The sequence below is a fragment of the Sturnus vulgaris genome, chromosome 6 (genome assembly GCF_052056855.1).
Source record: "Sturnus vulgaris isolate bStuVul1 chromosome 6, bStuVul1.hap1, whole genome shotgun sequence".
Classification (NCBI taxonomy): Eukaryota; Metazoa; Chordata; class Aves; order Passeriformes; family Sturnidae; genus Sturnus; species Sturnus vulgaris.
In genome coordinates, this window is record NC_142248.1 from 32,269,774 (window position 1) to 32,294,080 (window position 24,307).

At 37.2% G+C, this 24,307-nt stretch overlaps 1 protein-coding gene across 7 annotated transcripts in view; it reads left to right on the top strand.

The window, feature by feature from the left end:
- The window catches only part of DGLUCY (D-glutamate cyclase), a 47,527-nt gene that overhangs the window by 12,784 nt on the left and 10,436 nt on the right, over window positions 1–24,307 (top strand). For 6 of the 7 annotated variants that reach the window (XR_015804674.1, XM_014869883.2, XM_014869881.2 and 3 more), the window contains exons 2-10: window positions 8,967–9,078; window positions 11,882–12,035; window positions 12,724–12,922; window positions 14,530–14,680; window positions 16,085–16,207; window positions 18,364–18,555; window positions 20,530–20,790; window positions 21,269–21,368; window positions 22,976–23,124. Coding sequence is in view for 6 of the 7 variants with exons in the window: in XM_014869881.2 (XP_014725367.1) it covers window positions 8,967–9,078; window positions 11,882–12,035; window positions 12,724–12,922; window positions 14,530–14,680; window positions 16,085–16,207; window positions 18,364–18,555; window positions 20,530–20,790; window positions 21,269–21,368; window positions 22,976–23,124 (1,441 nt within the window). In the remaining variant the exon portion in view is untranslated. Of the gene's footprint in view, window positions 1–8,966; window positions 9,079–11,881; window positions 12,036–12,723; window positions 12,923–14,529; window positions 14,681–16,084; window positions 16,208–18,363; window positions 18,556–20,529; window positions 20,791–21,268; window positions 21,369–22,975; window positions 23,125–24,307 lie in introns of those variants that run through there. The other variant, XM_088167475.1, reaches the window with a different exon arrangement.

Consider the following 24,307-nt stretch of genomic DNA (forward strand, 5'->3'; position numbering starts at 1 on the left):
GATACCAATCACTATCGCTTATTTATATGTTTAAAATATAAAATGTGGTGATAGAAGTGTAATTCATATTCTTTGGTAATGAAAATCAAAATTATGACATCAGCATCCCTTGCAAGCCAGCTAACTGATGCTGCAGCGTTATGAGTCATCTCTTTTAACAGCAAACTGCTTTTTTGAAAGAACTTTTAATGGTGATAAAAGGTTTGAGGGTGATATGTGTACAGATCTTACTCTATTCATGGAACATAGGGAAAAGCAGTAAAAGTTCTGGATTAACTGTATAAGCTAGAAAGGTAATTGCATTTTTTCAACGTCTTGAACTCTTTGCTGATACTGCTCATGAACACAGTGGTTTGAGATGTTCAGTCTGCCCACTGTAACTGCACTGGGCACAGTAATGTATTGTGTATAACTGTGTAAAGCACTGAATAGCTACAGTGTGAGAGCATTTAATCAACCAATACCTGATTTAATCTGTCACCAGGAACTTAGATGTGAAGTTCTTCATGTGGCCTGTGCTGGCACCAACAGCAGAGCAGAGGTCCTGAGCTTCTCCCTTGCACTTGCTGCACAGCCATGATGCTATTGCCAGCAGTGGTGATGCCCGAGTGTGCCATGACAGAGTGACTGCATCAGCAACACCCACATGCTGTGGGATCAGGCTGCCCTGGACAGTTTGATAAGGGCTGTGTCCTTTCATGCCCTTAAAAGTTACAAATTTGGGAATTTTCTTTTCAGAACCCAATGCTTCCATTCAAGCCCATCTTTCTTCTATACAGTAGGACTATGGCAGCCTCTGGCTATGGCATAGCATTCTGTGCTTTGCCAAGGGTTGCTGTGGTGGATGAGGACAGTTACCCAGTGCAATTACAACATATACTGGTCTTGAATTACTGTTTTGAGTTCAGAAATGGTGAGGGCAACTGTTGGTGCTCTGCAGCACCAACACACCACCTGCAGAAAGTCTCTTCCCATGGTCAGCGTGGTTGCTGCTTGCCTATAAAATTAGTTAATTCCTGATTCCTGCGAATGATTGGACAGTCAGGTTGGTGTAGCTTGTTTGAACTGCCATCCAGGTCTACCATCACTCACATTACTGCACAGTTGAGGTCCTCAAAGGTTCACTGCTGTAGAGTTTCATACTTTCTCTGTATAGGCAGGGGAAGAGTTAGGAATGATGTAGAGATTTTCATTTAGGCCCACAAGGGACTTTAACTGTTCAGGATTATAACTCATTCATTCTACAAGTTCTTTTTCACAAGTTCAGGGATGGTGATGATTATCATTGATTATTTGTGGGGTCTGTGATGCAGTCTACCAAATAAATATGTAACATCTGTGGTTTTCAGAGCTTGGGCATCTTCACTAGGGACAAAAGCAGCACTTTCTTCTCGAAAAGGACTGCGGTATTGTCAGCCTTAAAGTATATACCTAATTACTGATAGCACTGCTTGTTGCTATTCCTTCTCATTGTCCTGCTCTACTAAGTGTTGGTCAAACACACCCTGAGCTCTTGCAGATAGATGACAAATGTGTCTGCAGGTGCCTGGCTGCACCGAACAGACCATTGAGGGCAGTTTCCAGATCATCATGACAACTACAGTGACCACATAATACCACAGTTGTCAGGCATGCATTAACAAAAGCATAGTAATGCAGCCATAATTTGTCCATAACTTGGAACCTTTCAATTTAGAATGGATGCTGCAGAACAAAGCTGTCCAGTTATCCTTGATGAAAATTAACATTTATTATGGGGGCAGTGTAGATGCTCCAGGACAAAAAAGCAGTCCAAATGCAGACCATTTGCTACCACATAGTATAGCCGCTAACAGCAATTTACCTATACTTACTGCTGAAAGTTGCAGTGAGGTATTCTTGAAGATCCTGCCACAGATTATCCATATAGCACTACCTGTGCCTGGAGGTTTGTCAGGGAAATGACACTCTGTCCTTTTGAGCTATTCCCAGTACTTCTTGCCCTAGGAGTTGAAGGAAGCAGTGAAACAATGAAAGTTAATATCTCTTCATCACAAGTATGTGTGGAAGCAGAGATGTTTGTTCTTGGTAGTTTGTAGAAGTACAAACTGGAAGTTCCCCACACGCAGCCTACTGAGACACCCACATCTCAATGACACTAACTTTGTGCAAACACATGGTCTGGAATCATTTCTTTAGTGACCATCGCTGAGAATTGCTTGGTGAGCAGTGGTAGGTGCAGTGACAGCACCTGCTGGAAGACATGTGAACACAAAAGGAATGGTGTAATCCTGGAGGTGGCCTGAAAGACCTGACAGCAGGAGCATGGCACGTTTTTTGGGAGCATGGTTCTATTTTTATGATAGGCAGGTAGTAGAGCATCACTTACCTGCTTACCTTCAGATGGAATTCCTTGGTAGGAATGAGCACCCCATTAGCCCTGTGACCGTGCATGACGTGACTGGGTGTAACCTAGGTGGTGACATATGTTCTTATCGAAACAAGCACCTGTGGCTGCTGCCTTGCCAACAAAGCAGTACAAGTTGCTGTACTTTGTCCTATGGACTTCCACCTTCCTTCTGAATAAGACTGGAAAGAAAAATTGCCCTCACTTTAGGAGTTTTTGTCCAGCCAAAGCCCATCACCTTGGCTGCTGTGTGCAGTGTTAGCTGACCAGTCCTGGCACAGGGGCATGGGAGAGGCTAGTGCTGCTGGCCTACAGCAAAGTTCCCCTGCGTTCTTGCACAGCCTTGATGCCAGAAGAGGCCAAGATCTCTAGTATCTGGACCCAGCCCAAAGAATTGTGGAGCAAGTCTAAAGATCTGTACCTGAGCATAGATTGGGAAACAATATTTAAATACCATCCCCATACCCTCATGGTTTTTTAAAATTTCTTCAAGTTGAATAAGTGTCTCATGTCATCTTATATGAAAACAATCTTTGGTGGATCGTTTGCAGTCTCTTCTTGCTACTGGTGAGTATTTCAGCAAAGTCCAAGGTATGAGCGTAGCAGTTTTAAATCTTGATGAATTTCTTAGTGTCCTCTTAAGTGTGTACTGTGTCTTGCCAAAGGTGCATGTAAATGAGGTGGATGTTCTCAAACTTGTTCGTCATATGTATTTGTAAGGTGAGGCAGCAGGAATGCAGGTATTAGGATATGACCCAAGGGGTTGGGAAGGGTGTGTGAAGTCATGAGGGCTCATCCTTTGCAGGATAAAAAAGCCCGAACAACTGGGATCTTGCATAGGTTGTGCCCATGCAAGGGCAGGACCTGATATGAACTATTCTCTAGTTTCTGCCCATATTTCTTCACCTGAGAAACAATTTATTTTGTCCCAGAGCAGAAGCTGAGTGTAAAGTAATGCCAGTGCAGTAGTCACAGCAGCATACAGTGCTGTCTGAAATGGCTGCTTTGAAACTGGTAATTGCTTTCTGTTATTTGTTCTTAATATACTGAGAAAAACTAAATGTTGTGTATCTATTTTTGCAAATAAACAAGGTTGCATCAAAGGCATACTGATTCTATCACAATTTCTCATCCTGACATAATCTGCCAGATCTCAAGTATAGGCTGGTTACTTTAAGCAGCAGACAGAACACTAATGGAAGCTAATTTAAATTTCTATTTGGACCCCTCATCTAAAGGTGCATAAACTTCAAATGCAAGTACCCTGTATTTCAAATGTAAAGTTAAATAATAGTTTGCTGGATGAATTACTGTCTGAAAATACACAACACACTCCCCTTTCAGAATGATACACAAAGATCCTCTGTGCTTTGAAATGATTCATAGGAGATGGGGAAAAAAAGGATCATTAATTGATTCTTCAAATAAAAGATCACAAGCGTAACTGAGACCCTGTTGGAAAATCAAATGGACTAAATTTTCAGAGAAGCTTGTGCTTTCCACAGTAGTCTGCTGGCAGAATTTCAAATCAGCTTGATGATTAAACAGCAGGTCAATTAAAGTGTGTTTATGTTAACAAACCTTTGTAACCATATTCATACTAGGACAAGGCATAGTGCACAAAGAGTTTGTTAGATTATAATTAGTTTAGATTACTTTCCATTATGTATTGGTAAAGGCAGTCCATGGGCTGGCTCATGTTTCAGGTTACCCTGTTGTTCCTGTTCATGCAGCAGTAGCTGTGGCTAAGGTATCTGCGTGACAATATCTAAAAAACCCTGCCCAGCAGTTTTAAGTGGTGACCCTTGCACTGTTTTGGCCCGTGATCCCATACATGCCACCACCCATTATTATCAAACTTTAAACTGAAAATAGGACAAAAGTGATATAAGTAATGCAAGGTTGTATTTCATAAGACTCTTTGGGCTCCGTGCAAGGAAGTCTCTAGATTACGCTGCATTAAACTATATTCTTGTTATTCTGTCAGTGCCACTGAAGAAACAGACCTGTAACTCGTAACACCAGAAATTGGTGTTAATTACTTTGCAGTGTTCAAACCTGTTTATTACCCTTACCACCCATACTTTTTACAGGCTGTGTATTCTCATGCATTCCATTTTTGAAACCACAGAAATGCTATTTTTTAACTTCTATTTCATTAATTCACTTGATATGTAGTCACACTGACACTTCTGAAGCATGTTTCAATTCTTTGTGTTATTACATAATTTCTTTATTCGTTTTTATCTGGAGTGGTTTAGCACAGCAGTATGGACCCACCCACTGCATCTCAAAGTGTAATCTCTCTGACACTTAAATGACATTTTTCCATTTTCTTGGGTAATGAATAATTTATAATGTAGGCCTGTAAAGAATCTATGTTCATATTTAAATATCTGCACAATTTACAGATTCATTTTTTCATTTTGAAAGCTCTAAGGTAATATAAAATGTTTCACTTACTGCTCTTCCTTCTTTTTCCATAAAGAGATTATGTTCTGCAGACTGTAAAAACACTTCATAAACTGTAGCTTGTAAGATACATAACTTTATAAGGCTGATTGGTTGTTCCACTGTCAGAAATTGAGTGAAATAATTAGAAAAACTATGCTTAAGCCAAGTCTGTCTGTAATATTAAAAGAGATATATAGATGTATATTCACCTATGAGTATAGGTGGGGTCAGAGTAGTCTAAATCTTACAAGTCTGGGAAAACATTTATGAATTTGTTGTGTATTTTGGTTTCTGATGCTAGTCTATTTTGCCTCACACTAGGAAGAGAAAAAGCTCGTTTAAGATTAAAAATTGAGATGCTAAGGTACAACTGGGAGATACATCAAGTATATAAATTAAAAAGAGCTAGTGAGAGAAAGCATCCAAACTCCCATACTGCCAGAGGATGCAGTCGGAAAAACCAAAGAAGCAAGTGCTACAAAGGTCAGCCCAACTTGGAGTTATGGAGATAAGGGTTTGAGCTCAGGGAGGAAAAGATGCAGAGATAAAGGCATACTGGAGACAGAGGAAGAAAATAAGAAATAGCCTGGAAGATGCAAAGAGGCTACTCTGTCTATCATGCAAGTCATCTGAAATGCAGGTCAATCTCTTTATTAAATCTTGTCTGGAACTACATTTTTCTTACTTCATGTCTTCCTCTCAACATGCTTTTTTTCCTTACATGAGTTGTGGAGTTCAGGGGAAGTAGAGCATATTCTTTACAATCAGTTACAAAGATGAGGCTTAGAACCAGTCCCATTCCAGTCAGCTCAGCAAAGATCAGCACAGCAGTGCACTCAGTCATCTGTATTCAACTAGTGCTCTGAGAACAGCTTGTAGAAATGGTTAATGACTTAGAGCTTCATATGGCAACCAGGGATGCCGGCAATAAAAAAATATTCATCCTCCAAATCTGGCTTTCTTGAAAATTGTGATTGTCTTGGTAATAAGTTATTTTTAAAATCATCTGGGCCAAATTAATCATATAGTGTGTATCTGCTTAATTCCACTGAAGTGGTGCTGCACAAATATTTACTGAATGAAGACGTCAACCAACAATTTTGTGTTACTTATTAAATCTGGACCCAAGATCCATTTAGAACTTTTACCAAAACTGTACTGTACTTTTACCAAACTGTATTTCCTGACTGCCACTTTGTTTCAAAAAGAGGTTTTTTTCTTGACTATTTACATGTATCTTTATAATTTAATGTAATTTCAATACAATATTGTTTCTGAAAAATTGATTCATTATTCTGAACTACTCTTTGGAGGGACACCACATTGGATGCCCTCAGCCATCTTATAAGCTCTGTCAGCCTCTTCTCTTAAGGCCTTTTTACACCCTTCATGTAGTCTTCACTTGTGTCGTGATCCAACATACCCCTGTGAGGTAACTGATACTATCATTATCTGAAACTATCTCAGAACAAAGTAAAGGAATTAAGAAACCTGTGCCAAGGCACAGATCCTGTTAACTGATTAACCCCTGTCTCAAACTGTTTACTGAGAGTGCTTCTCGAGGCCCCTGTGAAGTCAGTATGTACACTTCATTAGGCATCCTGATGGAAAAAAATGGAAAAGATTCTTTAAGATCCTAATTACCTCCATGCTTTTCCCCAGTCATTCTAAACATGCCACGGTCATGATACCTTCGAGGATTTTTCAGGAAGTTCTAGAGATGGTTGGGGAATCTATGCCTCCTAGCTTATAGAAATAGCATACTGCATTTCCAACTATTTGTGGGGAAGTCATATAGCAAAAGCTGGGTTTTACTGTGAGCATCTCACTGGTTTTATTGTCTATCCAAATTTAGTAATTAATAAAAAAATACCAGCACAATCTATTACAGATATTGTACAGCAAATATATATGATCTAAAGTTAAAACTCAGAATGTTAATCAAATTGAATTTTTCCTGTTGCTATATAAAATCACAACAGGAAGGTGAGTCTTGCCTCACTGCACTTAGACAAAGCTAATGTTTAAATTATTCACTTTTCATCATCAATAGTATATGTTTATTCACAAATAGGAGCAACAGGTTCAAATGCTTCTGTATGATATCTACAGGTGACATTTCAGCATTATTGATATTCATAGTCGTGTTGGTTTTAGCCACGTGCTGTCATATGAACCAAAAGCTTTTAGGGGCCTAAATGTTTGCTGATAAAATCTCATCAGTACTTTCATTTCTGCTGTTGAGCGCACACTTTATGAGAGGACAATCACGCTTTGCCAACATCAGAACAGGGAATTTGTGACAAAATACTTACCTAAAGACAGCTGTTGTTCCACACTAATTTTCTGAACTTCAGACTGTCTTTCAATTCCAAGTAAACTAGTGGTTCATCAGTAGTAGGCCATCAATCCTACAGATGATTTAGATGGTTTAAAAATCCTTGGAAATAAAAATTATCGGAAAGAATCTAATGATCACATCTGGTATGTTTTACTAGGATCATTGTGTTTAGTTTGAAATCTCTTGAATTAATAATTCTAGACTGGTGTTAGAAATTCTCTTTACTGTAAGAATAGTGTATCTTAAACTGATACTTATAGGCCTGGATTAGTGCTCAGCAACATCTCTATATCCAACTTATTGTTATCTGAAAAGTGTGTGTTTGGAATTTTTCATGATTTTGTAATGAAGGCTATTTTTGTACATCATACAAAGTGATAATGCAAAAGCAGCAAAGAAGAGCTAGAAAGTAGTAAGTTGGAGTTCAGAAAAAAAGACTGTTTTCTTTTGGTTGACAATGTTATATAAAGATTTCAGAATCAAGAATAGATGCAAAGTTCACTCTAAATTTCAGTGCAACCTTAACCTTCCGGAGATTCCAACTTAACCTTCCGGAGCTCTGCAAACTCCAGGAAACATTTTGGACAGACTCGGATAAAAGTATCATTTCAATCAAAATATATCACTGCTCTTCAAGTTAGTTACAGAATAACTGCTCAGAGGAACAAATTTTCACACTATTCCACTCCACTCTCCCATTGTGAGAGTGAAACTTTGCACTATCATAGTTGCAGAACAAAAACTGTGGATCTTTAACAGAAAAGTTAACTTTTGCTAGAAGGATGTAACATCTCATTATATATTAATTTAGCAGTATATTTTAAAAAGAGCAGCACAGTTTCTCTCATATCTGTTACTTCTTTTGAATGGCATCAAGAATGGCTTGTTTCGAATTAAAGAAAAACTTGGAGGTTGGTAATTTAATTAATTGGAGGATAGTTCCGTTTCTTTACCTAAAAAATGACCAATGCAGCCATGCTATGATTTTAGCCAGACTTAACTTTTTCCTAATAGTGATGTAATAAACCCTTTTTAGTTATTAGTAGTTCAGATTGAGAGATAAGCTTTGTATGAACTTTGAATTGCAGAAAAATGACATTTTAAATCTTCAAAAGAAGTAAAAAGAGGCAGATATTGATTGTAATTAGGAAACTTATTTCTGTACCTACTCCAGATTGTGTGACAAGTGACTTAAACATCTCCATGTGTGCTTTCCCACTGGAAGAATAGCCGCAGAAGTATTCACTTCTGCATAATTAATATCTGAAAACCATAATACAAGTGAAATGTATTACAATGACATTTTCTGAATATAGTTCTCTCTTTACCACAAGGTTGCATTGCTAATTGTCTAAAAGTATTTTGATCAGAGAAGTAATATTATAGAATATACCCTGCTAGGTTAATCCACTTGTGCTTTTGCAATTTTAAAGTTCACCTAACAATGACTTTTGGAAAACTGAATACTCTAGAAAATTAATATGTATCAGGGAAGAAAGAAATGTTTCTTACATTATAGGGCAGCAAAATTTTGTGTTTTATCCCAAATGTTAAAAGGCAAGTTTCCAGCTCATTTGTTGAAAGATTCAGTTTGCATATAGTCATAGAATGACAGTGAAATAACCCTTTGAATTTTATCTCCCTTTTGAGTTACAACTTAGAATTTCTTTGATGGAACATGAGGAGGGAATGTAAGCTAAGCTCTCCAGAAAATCAGAATTTAAAATGGGAAAAAAAAAAAAAAAGACACTTTGTGTTTAAATTTATAATTATCTTTCTGTTAAGGATGAAGTGATGCTTTTGACAGGAGGCTTGAAATCTCTCCTTCCTCATGTGCTAAGAAGAATGATTCGATGCAACAGACTCAGTATTAGTAATACTTCTGGAATGGCAGAAGGTGAGTAAACCTAACAGCTCTCTGTGCGAAGTGATTCCATTTTAGATTCATAACTGTGTGGTTTTTTGTTTGTAAAGGATTGAAGAAATATCAAAAGCACTAAAGTAAAACAGAAGAAAATGTTACGTTCTTGGGTGTTTTTGAAATCTCATTGTAAGCATCTGACTCTGTGTTTTTCAATCATAAAGATATATCGGAGAAAATACACCATCTTACCTGAATAATGTACATGGACTTTGTTTTCAGTGTTTGCAGTGCACCCCTCAGCTTCCAGTTGTCATTGAGAAATGATGGACGCAGAAAATATTTGAAAAATCTTTAACCAAATCTGTGTTTCCTTGCATGTTATTATCACATTTGTAAGATGACCTACTACATTCTTCACAGAGACCTTGCCTTACTTAGTACATCAAATATGCTTTGGGGAAGGATTGGAGACAAATAGTTACAGGAGTGGTTTTCTGCTTCATTTGTTGCAGAAGGTGAAGATTACTGGGTCAGCAAGACTGGGAATTATAAGGGGGAGGGAAAAATTAGTATTATATTCAGACAACTGAATGCATTTTGGAAGATTAATTTCTGTCTTGCCTCTCATAGCTGGACTTTTACAGAAGTAGAGAAGTCTGTCATTGTTGTGATCAACTTTAAGAAATCATGTGAACAAAAATACTATAGCAAATAGCCAACCGACAAAGCTGCGTGTACAATTGTAGCATTACTATAAAAAATGTTAAAGGTTATTTTTTAGAACTGTAGTCAGTCTTGAAATTGTGGTTTTCTTTTCTATGAGTTCCTAAGTTGAAGAATACTAATGGAAGAAATTTTATAATGTTAATAATTTGCAATTGGCCCCAGCTGAATTTTTAAGTGAATTTATTGCTGCAGTAGTTTTAAATGTATTAGTTCTAACATTTTTTAAAGTATTGTTGACATATAGAAAAAGTTTGTGAACAGTTTCATTATACAAAAAGAACTATTGTAACAAATTGTCTTATGTTGTTGTTATCCAATTCTTTCTTACTGTCCTCGTTGTCATTCACCATAGAAGTTAAAAGCTCTTTCTAAATTTCTCTGAACTGGGACACGAGTGTGTTGAATTAATGCCAGGGTTGGTCAGCACATCCATTGCTTGTGAATACATTCATAATGATGGCTCCATAATGTAAGTGAATCCATCAGGAGATTGGGGTTTCATGTTTACAAAAAGTAAGGACAGCTATCAGGAGGAGCAATAAAGTTCTCAAAGTGTTATAATGAAACTTCCTGAGTTTATCAAGTATTTGCCTGGAGATTCAGTCTGTCATCTGTAACTAGTATGTGAAATTCAGTGTTGTCAGTTGAATGTCCTTCCTGACTAAGCCCATAATTTTAAGAACTCATTAATATAGCTAGCAAAGCAGAAAGTGCTTGTGGATTTCTCATGGATGGCAGGGAATGAAATTGAGGGGTAACCAAATTTAGTGTTTTATTCAGTGGTAAATGTAGTATGTTTATTTAGCAAAAATATTTTTCTGTATTTAGCAAGAATCTCTTTCTATATTTAGTAACTTTTGCTAGTAATAAAATGAATTTTTGTGCTGACTACTTCCAAGAGAGCAGTTTATGGACAAATTCAGAATGCAAATGCATGCTTACCTCAGCCTTTGCTTTGCATTTTTTCCATCAGGAATAGAATTCTCTTTAGACTTCTTTGTTAGCTTTGGTCAAGAGTAAGATTTGGCTCATTTTCTACAGCCTTTGAAGGCAGCTCATTGATTTCAACTAAATTACTGCCTTTTTGATGACAGACTACTGCAGTATTTAAGAAAGTGAGTGCTTCTGTGCAGCCTCCTACTCCCCTGCCTGGTATCAGACAGTAATAATTCTTCAAGAAAGTATCAGTACAGAATTTAGAGATTGTTAATTGCTAGGTTTATACACCCCAGAGTCATTTTACTCCAAATTTCCCCCCATTATTTGAACAGTTGATATTTCCATGCAGGAAAGTTTAAATGGCATTGGTATTAACTACCACTGTTAAGAAAATAAATTTTTGTTAAATAAATGAATGGGACCTTTCTTCAGTGGTACTCATTGCAAAAATGTTAATGTCTTTAGAAGCTATTTCATAGTAGTAGTGAACAACCTTTTAAATCAAAGCTGTTTCCAAGTGAAGAAAGTGTAGCAGTTCTGTTTGTTTTAGTTTTGGTTTTGTTTGGGTTTTTTTTAATTAGAAATTAAATTAGAATTTTAATTAGAAATTACTGAGATTTGGGGGACAGTCAAGAGTTTATTCCTGAGCTGTAATCATATCTGTTTAATTGCAGCCCACATTAAAATTCTCTAGCCAAGAAGTTTTAAAGAATGTGCTATGAACATCAAACCCGGAGTTTACTCTTGATTATTATCTTGGTGTGGTGAAAAATAATTGTGAAAGTGTAGTTTGTGACAGCCTATCTTTGGCTCTGAGTTAAAATTTGCAAATAAAGCATTTTCCTACAGATGACTAATGTCCCCAGTTAGACAAGAAATTATGTTTATATATAAATTAATAGATATGTTTATTAATTATGGTGTCTTCATGTTCTGCTACTACCAATGTCTGCCAACTGTTTTAGCTGTAAATTACTTCACACATAGAGTAGGCCTAGCTATGATTTTTAAAACGTATCAAGAAGTTTGATCTAATTACAGAGTTCTGAATCAAAAATTTCCTTCAGGTAATTTTTATAAACCATCTAAAGAAATTCATACAGAAAAGCTATTGTTTCACAAACAAAAAGCTGAATTAATAACCAGCCATTCCTACCTTCCACAATTTAAGGCTATAAACAGGCCAATGTTGTGATTTTACACAAGTCCCTGGCTGATGACTTTGAGAAGTTCTGCCATGCAAATGATGGACCCCTGCCACTGCTGTACAGAAGTCAACCAGGTGACTGGAACTGTCCTTCCCTGAGTAGTGATTCTGATATCAGGTAACTACAGACCAACTCTGCTGGCCAATATTCTGAAGTGAATGCTGGTGATGGTTAGGAGGATTTGAGGACACAGCCTGGTTACACTGTTGAATATTTTGAACAACATTCTTTACTTGGAGTTATACCTTTGAATGAAAACCATGTGTAACAGCCTGATTATCTTGTTCTTGAGCCACATGTTATGGTAATAGTCAGTGTTACAAGTATTTCTGTAATCCAAAGGTGAAATTTTGTGTAAATTTTAAATATTTTGCAGTCTGAGCCTGCAGAATTCAATAATAGGGTTTTATATTTGTTTTATTTACTAGAAGCATGGCCGTGGTGTCTGCATGATACTTGTAGAGTCTCTGAAATTGGAAAGATGTACTCCTGTGGTAAACACTAAAAACAAAGTTTAAACCAGCTTCCTAATCTTTGAAAGCCTGAGACAAGATATGCATAAGGGGCCTTTACCTATAAAACCTAAAAAGTCTCAATCTCTAACATTCTGTCTGCCAGCATGATTTTGTGCAGAATAAGATGTTCTGGGGGTTTTGGCTGTTTTTGTTTCCTTGTTAGTCAGAAAGAACAAAATGGATAAAGCAGGTTGTATCTTGTGGTTTCACACTGGGTTTATGTCAATTGAACCAATTCACCTCGTTTTCAAAAAATGTGACAAAGATGTGATAACTTCTTATTTCACTAGAACTGACTGCCTACAGTACAGAAAATATGAGCATGGAGCTTGTACTGGATCACTGAAAAGCCTTAAGGAATATTCTGAACAACTCAAGGACATGGTGACCTTTTATTTAGGCTGCAGCTTCTCTTTTGAAAAAGCAGTCCAAAAAGATGGCATTCCTATCAGAAACGTTGAGCAGAAATGTAATGTAAGCATGTACAAAGTAAGTATATACACACACACATAATATTTATTGTAATTTTGCCTGTGAGTTTTGCCCATATTCACCTTAGGTGCATATATCTATTGTTCAAATCAGAACTTTTTTTCTCTGCCCACACAGTAAGTTAAGGTGTGTGCTAGTACTGAGCACATGAAAATACAGGGTAAAATATTCCCAGCCTCAGTTCAGTGTAAGGGCAGTCTCCTTTTTTATTCATTTTCCATGACAAAGCTTTCCCTGTTTCCTGGGGCATCCATTTCATTTGGATTCTGTTCTGGTTTGCCCTCTCTGTTTCACCCAATGATCCATGCACTGTTCTGACCATGTCTTTACATGTGTCCTGATTTCCATACCAGATCCTGCTTGCAGTTGGAATATTCCTTTTATAAACCATGACAAGAGCAGTTTCTTCTGCATGACAGCCACATTCTGTGGCAGTAGAGCCTTTAAACTGCACGCTTACTACAAACCCAGGCCTCTGGGCCAGAAGATGTTTCCAAAGATTGAGATGTCTACCATAGCACTGAAAATTATGACTGTGCTCAAAAAGTTGTGGTGTACATTTTAACAGTAACAGAAGTCTTAGAATAATTCTGGCCCCAGTAAATAAAGCCCTTAATGCTAAGAACATTGAAGTACACAGCTGCATGCTTTTTTCATGTAGTTCATGCTGTGCTACTGGAGAAAGTTTATTGTTGTTTTCAGTGTTATCATTACACAATCTATGCTATGCTCCTGGTCAAAATGAAGGTGCAAACGTATCTCATACATGAGTCCTTCTACCAAGCTTAAAGGAAAAAAAAAATACAACTCTGTATCTGCTTCTAGCATTTCAGAATTAGGAGAATTTTATCGTTTAGAGCACATTAATGCTGTGAAGAACTGCACAGCGTGTTTCTTCAGTGACAGGTGTGATTATTATTATCATTATAAAAGCTTTAAATTAACATTTTCTAGACAGCTCTAGTGCTCTGTATGTCTTGTTTATGTTCAACTGCAACTCAGATATCTGACATTTTTTCCTGAAAAGCTGACCTGCTTTATTTCTAAATAGAAAAGGTGCCTCAGCCTCACAGTTGGTGAGGATGATGAATTCCATAGAGCCTTTGTATAGGCATGAAAGATTTGTATGTATGGAACTGTCACGTAGCTTCTGTACAAGTGGGTACTGCCATCAGCAGTTGCTGACCCTGATGTGTTATAGGACACTGTATTCAAGTGCAGAAAGTAGATTCAGTCTAAGCAGATTTGCAGCTGTGCCATAGTTTTCTATAGTTTTATTAACTTTTTCACCTTCTGTAGAGGGAACATACCATTGATTTCTGACAATATTCAACATACACTGAGCTCATCTTGCTGTGTGCACCGGAACAAGGAATGCACTAAGTTAAAAATTTTAGTGATCTATGTGGTGGAGCTAAATTATGGAAACTTAAAGGAAAAAAATATGGGATCTTAAGGTTTTTTTTCAAAAGGATTTAAAATGAATGTTAGAATGCAGCCTTTTTAAACTCAGGTACAGCACAAAGATTTAGATCTATTTATTCTAAAATTTTAGAAGTATTATTCAATATTCCTGCTAACACTGCATTCTTTTGAACTGCCAGACATCTGTGCCCTGCTACAGCATTTCTATGTTTCACTGCAACTTAGTAGTCACAATGAGACCTATTCCTGAAAGCAAGTTGGGAGCAGCTGTGCTAGCAACATCTGAATTAAAAGAAGCCCATGGAGCACCAATTCACATAGGTGACCCTGGTCAGTGCTTTTCATTTCTCAATCTGCATGCACCTGACTGTGTATACAGGTGGAGGGGGAAAGCATAGGAAGTGGCAGGACTGAAATACCTGCACCATTAAATCTGTTTTAATCCTTTCTAATGGTCACAAACCTTAATTTAAAAGGAAAAAGAAAGAAAAAAAAAAAAAAAAGAAGGTTTTGAGTAAGCAGAACACACAGATTTCTTAGATAAAAGATTGTTGTTGGAGGTAGATAAGTTATCTGGCAGGGGTGGTTTTGGTAAAAAGTGTAATCACATTTTTTTTAAATGTGTGCAGTTTCATTTATATGTGAATACTTTCTTGCTGTCAGAGATTCCAGTGACAGGATAGCAATGACTGACAGCATAGGGAGAAGCATTTTGTGTCTTAGTGGTTGAATGTGGAAGTAAGTACTGCATTATTTTAAAAAATACTGAAATAGCATACAATGAGCACAAGACTTAAGACAAAATGAATAGAAATATGACAAGATTTTTTTTTAAATCTAGTTTGAACAAAAATGAAAAAAAAAAGAGCTGTTCGAAAGAGAACAAAACCAACCAAACACCTGTAACATGAAGATAGATTGAAGTAATTTCTCCCCTGCTATCAGAAGTTTGGGAATCATGGGCTATATACACAGAAGGATTACATTGCAGGGCATGGAAGGAGATGTCACTGATTAACACAACACTCCAGTAATGTACTTGAGTAACATATCTGAGTACTTAAGCCAGAAAAACTACTAATGAGTCATTACAAAATAGTAAATTATCATATTTACAGGTTATATAAATTAATTTCAGAAAATAGAGTGGTATATTAAAGCATCTGAAGAATTTAAAACGAAGGGAAGATAGCAAGTGCTTAGAATTACCTAGATTATTACAAGTAGGTGTTAGAATAAAGCAAAAGACAATTTAGTGAAAGGCAGAGTGAGATGTATTTATCTAAGACAGAGAGGAAAAGAGAAATCGATCATTTCTCTAGCTAAAGAATGTAGGAAGTTAACGCAGTAGAAAATGTGTTCTAGAAAGATCTCATTTTGCACAGCAGTCATTTACTCTTGTTTGCCAGTGCTATGAATAGGATTCTTCTGTTGATCCAGAAGACTTATGTTATCTTGGAAACTCAGCATAGATGTCTAACTTGCATTTTGTTGCAGACATAAAGAAAATACATTTTTACTGGTGTTATTGACTACAAAAAAAGAGAAGTCAAGTCAGCTCAGGCTCTGAGGACATGCACTCAAAGACAAAGTAAATATTCCACTTTAGGGGGACTTGACACTCTTGAACTCTTAAATCAGTGTCATTGAATGATGTTTGGGGTCTATCCCCCAGCTTTGCAGTATTACTGCATAATTAGAATTTCTCATTATTTCATTTTTTATCAATTCTAGGTCTGCTGGGAATACAAGATCTTTCTAAACCAGACTATGGAGATCCGGTTCACCTTCACCCTGGTGATATTCCAGTATTCTGGGCCTGTGGAGTAACAGGAGTAGAAGCAATTATCAACTGCAGTATGTGCTGCTTAGAGACTCTTTTAAAATTCTCTCTCAATCTCTTTTCTCGCATTCTGTTTTATTTTTTTTTAAAAGGAGACTGAATTGGCTGATTAGCAGGCTTGATTTTAGGGTAAGATAAAAAACAGCCCAAACAACAAAAAAGCCTTTGGCAGGAGAGTTTTTGTTGTGAAATACAGGTCTACTTTAAAGAAAATTCTTGCTGAAATTTCACCACTTTTGTGTATTTTGAACATTTAAATCTGTAGCTCTGGCATCAAAACATCTTTTTAAGCATTATAAAAAACCAAAGAAGTTTAAAGGCATTAATTTTTAAGCTTCTTCCTTTTAAAATATTATTTTGTACTACATTGAAGTAAAGCAGTAGTAAAGGAAAAAGAAAAAAAAGAGGGGAAAAAAAAGAGAAGCCAGAAATCTTTCCAAAATGTTGTCAAGAGCTGGCAAATTGATTGACATGGAAAAGGGTTCTCATGGAGAATGTTGAGCTTTTAGTTTTCTCCAAAATTAAGTAAATGTGACACACTTTACATAGATGAAACCTTTTCTTCTCCGCAGTGTTTCTGCATTGTGTGCAGTCATTTATGCAGGCATGAGCACAAAGGGCAAGAAAACACAACAAAACCATAGTAACCATAGTTATATACTTCTCTAAGTCACTGTGTGGAATGAAATGCTGTATTTTCATTCTTACTGAAAAAGAAGCTTAATAATCACAGGCAATATGTTTGGGACAGCCCTGGGAGGTCATCTGCTTTGTCCATCTCTCCTTGCAAGATCCTTGTGGTTTCTTATAGATGTTTGTCTGAAGTTCTTTCAACACCTGCTCTAATATGTTCAGCTCTAAGAGGAGCCTTCTTTCTCTTTCTTACATACAATCTCTTTTCTCCAGTCCTAAATCCATGTTGAAAATCCTACTCTTGCCTGAATTCATCTTCTTCATGCATCCTTGTTGTGGGGAAAAGAGAGAAAAAATGTGCCAATGTCTCTGCAATGTGTTGCACAAGTGGCTGTCTATCCAGCCCTTGCCTGGAACAGATTTTCCCTTATGTTTATTTCTCCATTTTCTATATTAAAACCACTTGTCATTAATGCATTCCAGGAAATCTTGGGATAGCTTTTATTTTGCTGTGCTACTTTCTCAGCTAGGAAGTTTAAAATCTGCCATACCACCATTAACTATACTTTAGATGAATCTCCTAGTTTGTCACAAAAAACTGTCTGCTCACAGGGTTTGGTGAGGTATAGTAAACCTCAACAACCATGTTCTCCAGGTGCTTTAAATTGCTAGCCATAGAGTCCCAACAGATGTAGCTCAAACCAAGCACATAGGTACTTAGTAAAGAAATATCTTCTCCATTTTCACCCTTCTAACAAAGAAAGTTTTGCCTGTTTAAGTATACCAGTCATGATTTACCCAACAAAATACCAGTTTTGCCAAATCAAGTATTACCTGGATTCAGACTTCTGGAGTCAGTATAAAGACAGGAAATACTTTCAGCTTAGAGAGCTACTATGCTGTCAGGTCTAAAGCTTATTTTTCTCCAGGGTTTTAGAGACTACTCATATTTCCTTTGCTAACACTTGCTGGTCCCCTTTTGTTGTTACTCCTTGACAGTTTAAATTGTCATGGTTTAACCCCAGCCAGCAGGACTGGGGAGGGAACTGGAAGGGTAAAAACTGGAAAACTCATGAGTTGAGATAAAGGCAGTTTCATCGGGAAAGAAAAAGCCATGCATGCAAACAGAGCAAAAAAGGGAATTAATTCACTGCCTCCCATGGGCAGGCAGGTTTTTAGGCATCTCCAGGAGAGCAGGGCCCCATCACAGGTAATGGCGACTTGAGAAGACAAATGCTATCACTACAGACCTTTTGGGAGGGTAGCAGAGTTCCATTCTTAGGTTGCCTCAAGTTTAGACCAAAGAGGACATTGTGGAAAAAAATGATCTGAAGACATTTTCAGATGTACATGTATACATTTCTTTCTCAAAGTGTATTAATTGCTCCAATGTAACTTAAAATATCACCTGTTTCTGTGAGTGTCATCAGGCAGGGACTCTGTTGTTATATTAACCAGCTTTTTGAAATTTTAACATCCCTGCAACTTGTTACATTGCAATAATAACATTTAACTGAAGTCTTTTCATTCATTTTAGGAACTCCATTAGCTTTTACTCATTCTCCTGGCTGCATGTTCATTACTGATGTAAAGAATGACAATGTCAGATCTTCAGGAGGAGTCCCACAGGTCCACTGCATCTCTCGAGATCCTCTGCATTTCAGTATTGTGTCAGAAGAAGCAGCCCAAAAGATAAAGGTTCTAGAGACCCTAATTGGAATAGATCCAGGTATAAACAAAAATTGTCTCCCTTTAATGGATTTGTTATGGGGTATAAACCACATATCCTGCCTTTTTAGATGTTTTTAAATTCAAGAACACAGTAAGAATCTAAAGGTGATTTTAAGAATTTTTTATGGAATACAGTGAGTTTATATAACTAGGTCTTATATTTTCTGTTACTGTAGTTAATATCAGAGTCTGGCCAAAATAATTCATTGTGGGTAATGGAATATCTGATCTTGATGACTATATGCTCCCAAAGTACACAGAAGCAGACTGGAGAGTCCACAAGGAACAAGAACTGTTACTGAGTGAAACTGAATTTAATATGTGAAGTAGGGCACCTCAGCTTGCTGGTAACAGCTGCATGGGGATTCACTACGGAGTAGATAGCACATTTCTTTACATATATTCATGACTACTGTGGTCCTACCAGAAAATTCTAGTAGTTGCATGTGTTTGAAAAACACCACTCTCAACACTGAGGTGTTGTATGATGGACCAAAGGGACCAGGTCACCACAGAAGGCTGAGCAGTGGGGCTGTGCATGCAAGGAAGAGAGGGAAGTAAAGGCAAACTGAGCAGTGCAACCGTTCCTAAAATATACACTGAGTTAGTCCCCTCTGGCTGCTGTAAAGTCTGAGCTCAGTGTGCCATAAATTTTCTGAAATCCTCTGTAGGCAGCAGTGGAAAACAGCTTACACCCAGCACTCCCAAACTCCGGGTTTGGGCTGTGTGCATGCATTTGGGTCTGTTTATTTTTACTCACAAGGCCTCTCCTTTCCCACTCTCTGGAGCTGGCTTGGCATGATGCCATGCTCTGCAGAAATGCAGGACCTAACTTAAAAGTTATCTCATTTTATTGCTAAAGGAGAGTACAGTACTTTGTCTCAGTTAATATACCCCACTTCTTGGAGACTTGTATTCTGCTTATGTTAACTTTAAGTTTTCTGAACTTTATTCTCTGTCCATTATCTGTGTATTGCCTGTGTGTTATTTAGGAGGAACAGAGGGAAAAATGCCAAAGGGGAAATTGAGGACAAAAAGAGGAAAATGTGGGGCTGAGGAGAGTGAGAAGGATGAAGATATGAGGAGACTGAGAAACAACAGTGAAGACTTGCCTCTATAAATCCATCATGCTGGTACTCATGGTTTTCTTGAGTGCTAGAAAATTGAAAGAACTGAGCTGTGAACTTTTTTCCAAGTGACAGGGAAGGCACATGGGATAGGAAGTGTTTGAACAAAGAAAGCCATACACAGATAATAGTGTTGACTATTTAGGGACTTACCTACGAGAAGACTTCTGTTAATATTCACCTATTTCTCAAGGTCTGATAACGTGGTTCTCTGCTACGTGAAGTGTTACAAGAACTTCTAGTAGTCACCTGGATACCACTGTATTAATTGAGTTTATGAAGTCCCCAGGTAACTTACAATGTCTCTGAAACTTCACTTCTGAGGTTAATAATCTCATTAAGGGAAATTTATTTAGAAATTAGCTCTTCCCAAAGGGGATGGAGTTAAACAGAGAGGACAAAGGACCAGCTTACACATCTGAAGTCTTCATCAGAACTTGCGTAAGGTCTGGGATGCTTGAGTTGCAATCTAACTTCAGTAGCTAAATATGATCTAGCAGGACTGTCAAAGGAAAACAGAGGGCCAAAGGAAAGGAAAAAATATGCAGTAAGCTTCCAGAAAAACCTATTTACACTTATACCCAGAAATGCTAGGTATAATAATTTTCAAAAGCCAACATTCTTAACCTGGAAGCACAGCCCATTTTCTTCATTACTCATGTCCTACAACTTCTTAGGTTTCCTGAGGAAATTACCCCAATTCCTGTCTTGACCAAAGGTTTCTCTCTTTTTTTTTTTTTTTAACCCATTTTATGTCACTAAAGTATGTACTTTCACCCAGAGGGAAACTTCAAAAGCAAAATGATACATTGAATTGTATTGCTTCTTTCAAACCCCTTGTCTAGGAGAGCGGGGCATAAGGCACCTGCAGGGCCAGGGTGAGCTGCTGGGGGCCTGCCTGGCCATGTCCCACGCGGGGTCCGTGCTGATCACCACGGGATTTCCCACCCACTTCATGCACCAGCCGCCCGAGGAGAACGACGGCCCCCCGGGAGCCCTTGCCATTGCAGCTATGCTGCAGGCCTTGGAGAAACAGGTTGCCATAGTTACAGATCAGAGAGCCATGGATCTGAATAAAAAGATTATTGAAGAAGCTGTTCAACTAGGTAAGAGATATGGGGTTTGCAGTTTTTATCTTGCTAATTGGAGTCAAGGTTTTCTTCAGTTTTAATCTGTCACTTAGTACAGGACTTTTTTTTCCCCAGAGAATGAACCAGAATTCATCCTCTAAGCTCTGCTCGTCATTGCTACGATGGCATTTTGTTAACCTAGCTGGCATCAAGTTGATGTGTACATACCTGGGTACTGATTCTGGATGAGTTGCTTGTGATAAATTCTGGATGTCTGTTCTTATTCTATGTGCTGGGGTAGACCTTTTCTACATCAAAGCCCCATTTAACAGCATTTACATCTAAACAAGTTTAAATTAAAGTAAGGCTATAGGGAGCTCATCAAGAACTGTGTGAAGACATTGAATTCTTACTGTTCTAACAATTTTGCTTTCTTTTTCTTTAAAGTTACTCAAAGAAGCATCAACAAAATAAAAAGTATGTAGTATCTGAAATTGATTTTGCTTTCCTGTAGGAATCCTGAAGAAACCCATCCCTCTACTGAGTTATCAGAGGGAAAGTGCTGATTCAGCTTTAATGTTTTTGTGTGAGAATGGGAATCCTGGAAGACCTAGGTATGTGTAATTCAGTTTTTGAGAATGGGTCACACCTCTACTGTGCAAAATTATAATAAAAATAAGGAACATGGTCTAAGAAGGTACAATGGCTGCAAGTAAATCCTTAAGACTTTGAATGCACAGAACAAACTTTGAAGCCAAACACTGTTATTGGAGCATACACAGAGAACAGACTTCCACATTATTCTGCAATTATGTACTTGTGGAGTACAAAAAAGAAATAATTCTTCATATATCAACAGTTCTTTTCCTTCAAAAAATTTCTAAAAGATTTTCTGCTCTTAGTCTATAAATATATGTACACACACTATGTATTATTTTACCAAATTTTAAATCAGTGAGAAGATCAAAAAGTATTATATCAAAGTCAGTGAAAGAGCTGTGGAAAGTGTGCATTTTCTAGAGCTTTAGCTCTAGTCTGACAGCTAGGGAATCTAATCTGACTTAATAAAATGTCATGTATTTGTAATGGTGTGATTAGGGTTAATGCACTGGAAAATTTGCTAAGTAGCTGTATGCTCATTTCATTACTTATCATGCAACTTAAATTTCCTTGAAGTAGTCATACATTGCTCATTTTTATTGATCTTTCCATGTAAAGTATTTTAATGTAGTTACCCTCAGTTTGCATTCTTTAATAAAAAGGTCTTTCACCCTGGTATTTGCTTCATTAACTTATTGAATTCCCATTTCTTTCCACAGGTTAGTATGTACTGTAATAGTATACATGATACTGTCTTCATTTTTTATGTGTTGTTTTAAAAATGTGGTTTATTGCTATGTTTAATAGAAGTCCAATTCTGTTTAAATTGGTCCTTTAGTCCCAAAAAGCTGAAATATTTTTTTAAGTAGACAACTAACCTGATAAAGGTCTCTGGAATCACTGTAGATACCCACCCACAAGAACATTAAGTAATTCAGCAGAATTAGTAACCTCTTGACAGTCAATCAGACAATCAGAGAAACAGAAGCAAAATAACTTAATTCTAACAGTGTCAGAACTGAGTACTATAGTTCTACTTAAAACGTGGGACAGCTGCAGTACATCTGTCTACTTTCATAACCAGCACAACAGCCACAGACTTAAAAAATAAGTCCCCCAAATCTAAAGACCCAAACCCAAACATTGCCTAACTAGAAACAGATGAATATTTGCCAAGCAATGTACTTTAGGCAGAGAATGTATTTGCACTAACTAGGATTTAGATTACCATTAATTTTCCACTTTTTTGTTTTCTTTGAATACACTTACAGAGACTAATATTTTACAAGATACCATCTGCTTTAATGTGAAACAGAGCCAGGCCAGATGGCTGACCCAAAGGATTACTGGCTAGGAGGACTGCAGGAACTTCTCCATTTCTTGGTAGCAAATGAGGTTTGGAGGAGCTGCACTAAAGCTATTTTAAAAACCCTGAACTAACCTTTGAAAAAAACACCATAGACAACTACATTCAGAAACAGCAAAACAGTATCCAAGTTTTACCTTGAATCCCTAATGGTCAAAAAGTAGAACCATGCATAAGCAGCCAACAGAAGAATTTTTCATGTGAAAATCACAGATTTGACTTCTCTCCTCTGTTTTTTCACTTACCTCTGGCCAGATTTGATCACCTGGTAGCAATAGAGCGTGCTGGGATGGCTGCTGATGGCAACTATTACAATGCCAGGAAAGTTAACATTAAACATCTCGTGGATCCTATAGATGAACTATTTTTAGCTGCACAAACCATTCCAGGAGTCACAACAACCGGTAAGTGTGAGTTTGTGTGACATTCTCAGAAGCTTCAAGAGAAGCACAGAGCAGAAACTCCTACTGGTAGTGAAGGGGAGCAGGAGGCAGGTGCTGAGTGGCTGCTTTCAGGCTACAGCTGTTTGTTGTGATTGGATTTGAAGACACTGTTGCTGGAGAAAAACGACAAAAATCTATTGAAGGATTCTCACAGATAAAAAAACCCCAAAAATTATTTCAAAGTTATTTAAGGACAAAAAAGCAAAAACGCAAGCTCAGATGTATTACCTATACATAAGTCTATGTACATACACTCTAAGTGGAGTTTTTGAAAGTGACTTTGTTCTTACCCTTTGTATTGAAGGCAACATAGAACATAAATGGTTGTTGGATGGTAACATTACTTATTGAAGTATTGGTTTTATGGTTGTTACACCTAAGTTAAAACAGCAGTCTGGGTAGAATCTTTGTTTATATTGTCTTTAGCAGTTCATTCCTTTAAGCAGGGATTACATATTTGCATCTCTTAAAATAGTGCCTTCTCCTACAAAATATGTGTGTACAGTAAAAATCTTCAAAGGAATGCCTTGTCCTTCCCACCAAAACAACATTGGCCTTTGTTAATACCTCTAATGAGAATGCTTTAGTCAATGTGCTGCTCCTCTCTTTAGGCAATAAACTTTTTTTTCTTTTCTGGTTTTGAAAAATTATGCCATAGACCATTGTACAACATTCTTGTACAATCAAATGTTTCCTTCTACCATATGTGGCCCAAATGAGAGTTTTGGAGATATATAATCTGTGTAAATATTAGAATTAAATTAGAAATAAGTACCCATGCCAGACTGATTTCTGTCACATCAGAGCATGTCTGCTGATTTAGCCTTTTTTCTTCTTATAGTGCTGTGGAGTTGCTCCTAAGTATTACCAAAAGCATGGGAACTTTGGCTTCTCAGTTTTGTTGTTTTTCTAATGTTTCCACAGAATTTAGAGAGCTTCTGCAGAGATGATGCATAGCCTGATTTCACCGTATTGGTATCATTTAAAAGCTGTATGGCAGAGGACTTCACTGATATTTTTTTGTTGTGAAATTGCAATACTTTGTATTTAGATTTAATTTGTGTTTTTTTCTATTCATAAGATGTGCCTTCCAGCATTCCAAAGGAAGCACTCTAGATGGCACTGTCTTGGCAATCTCAACAGA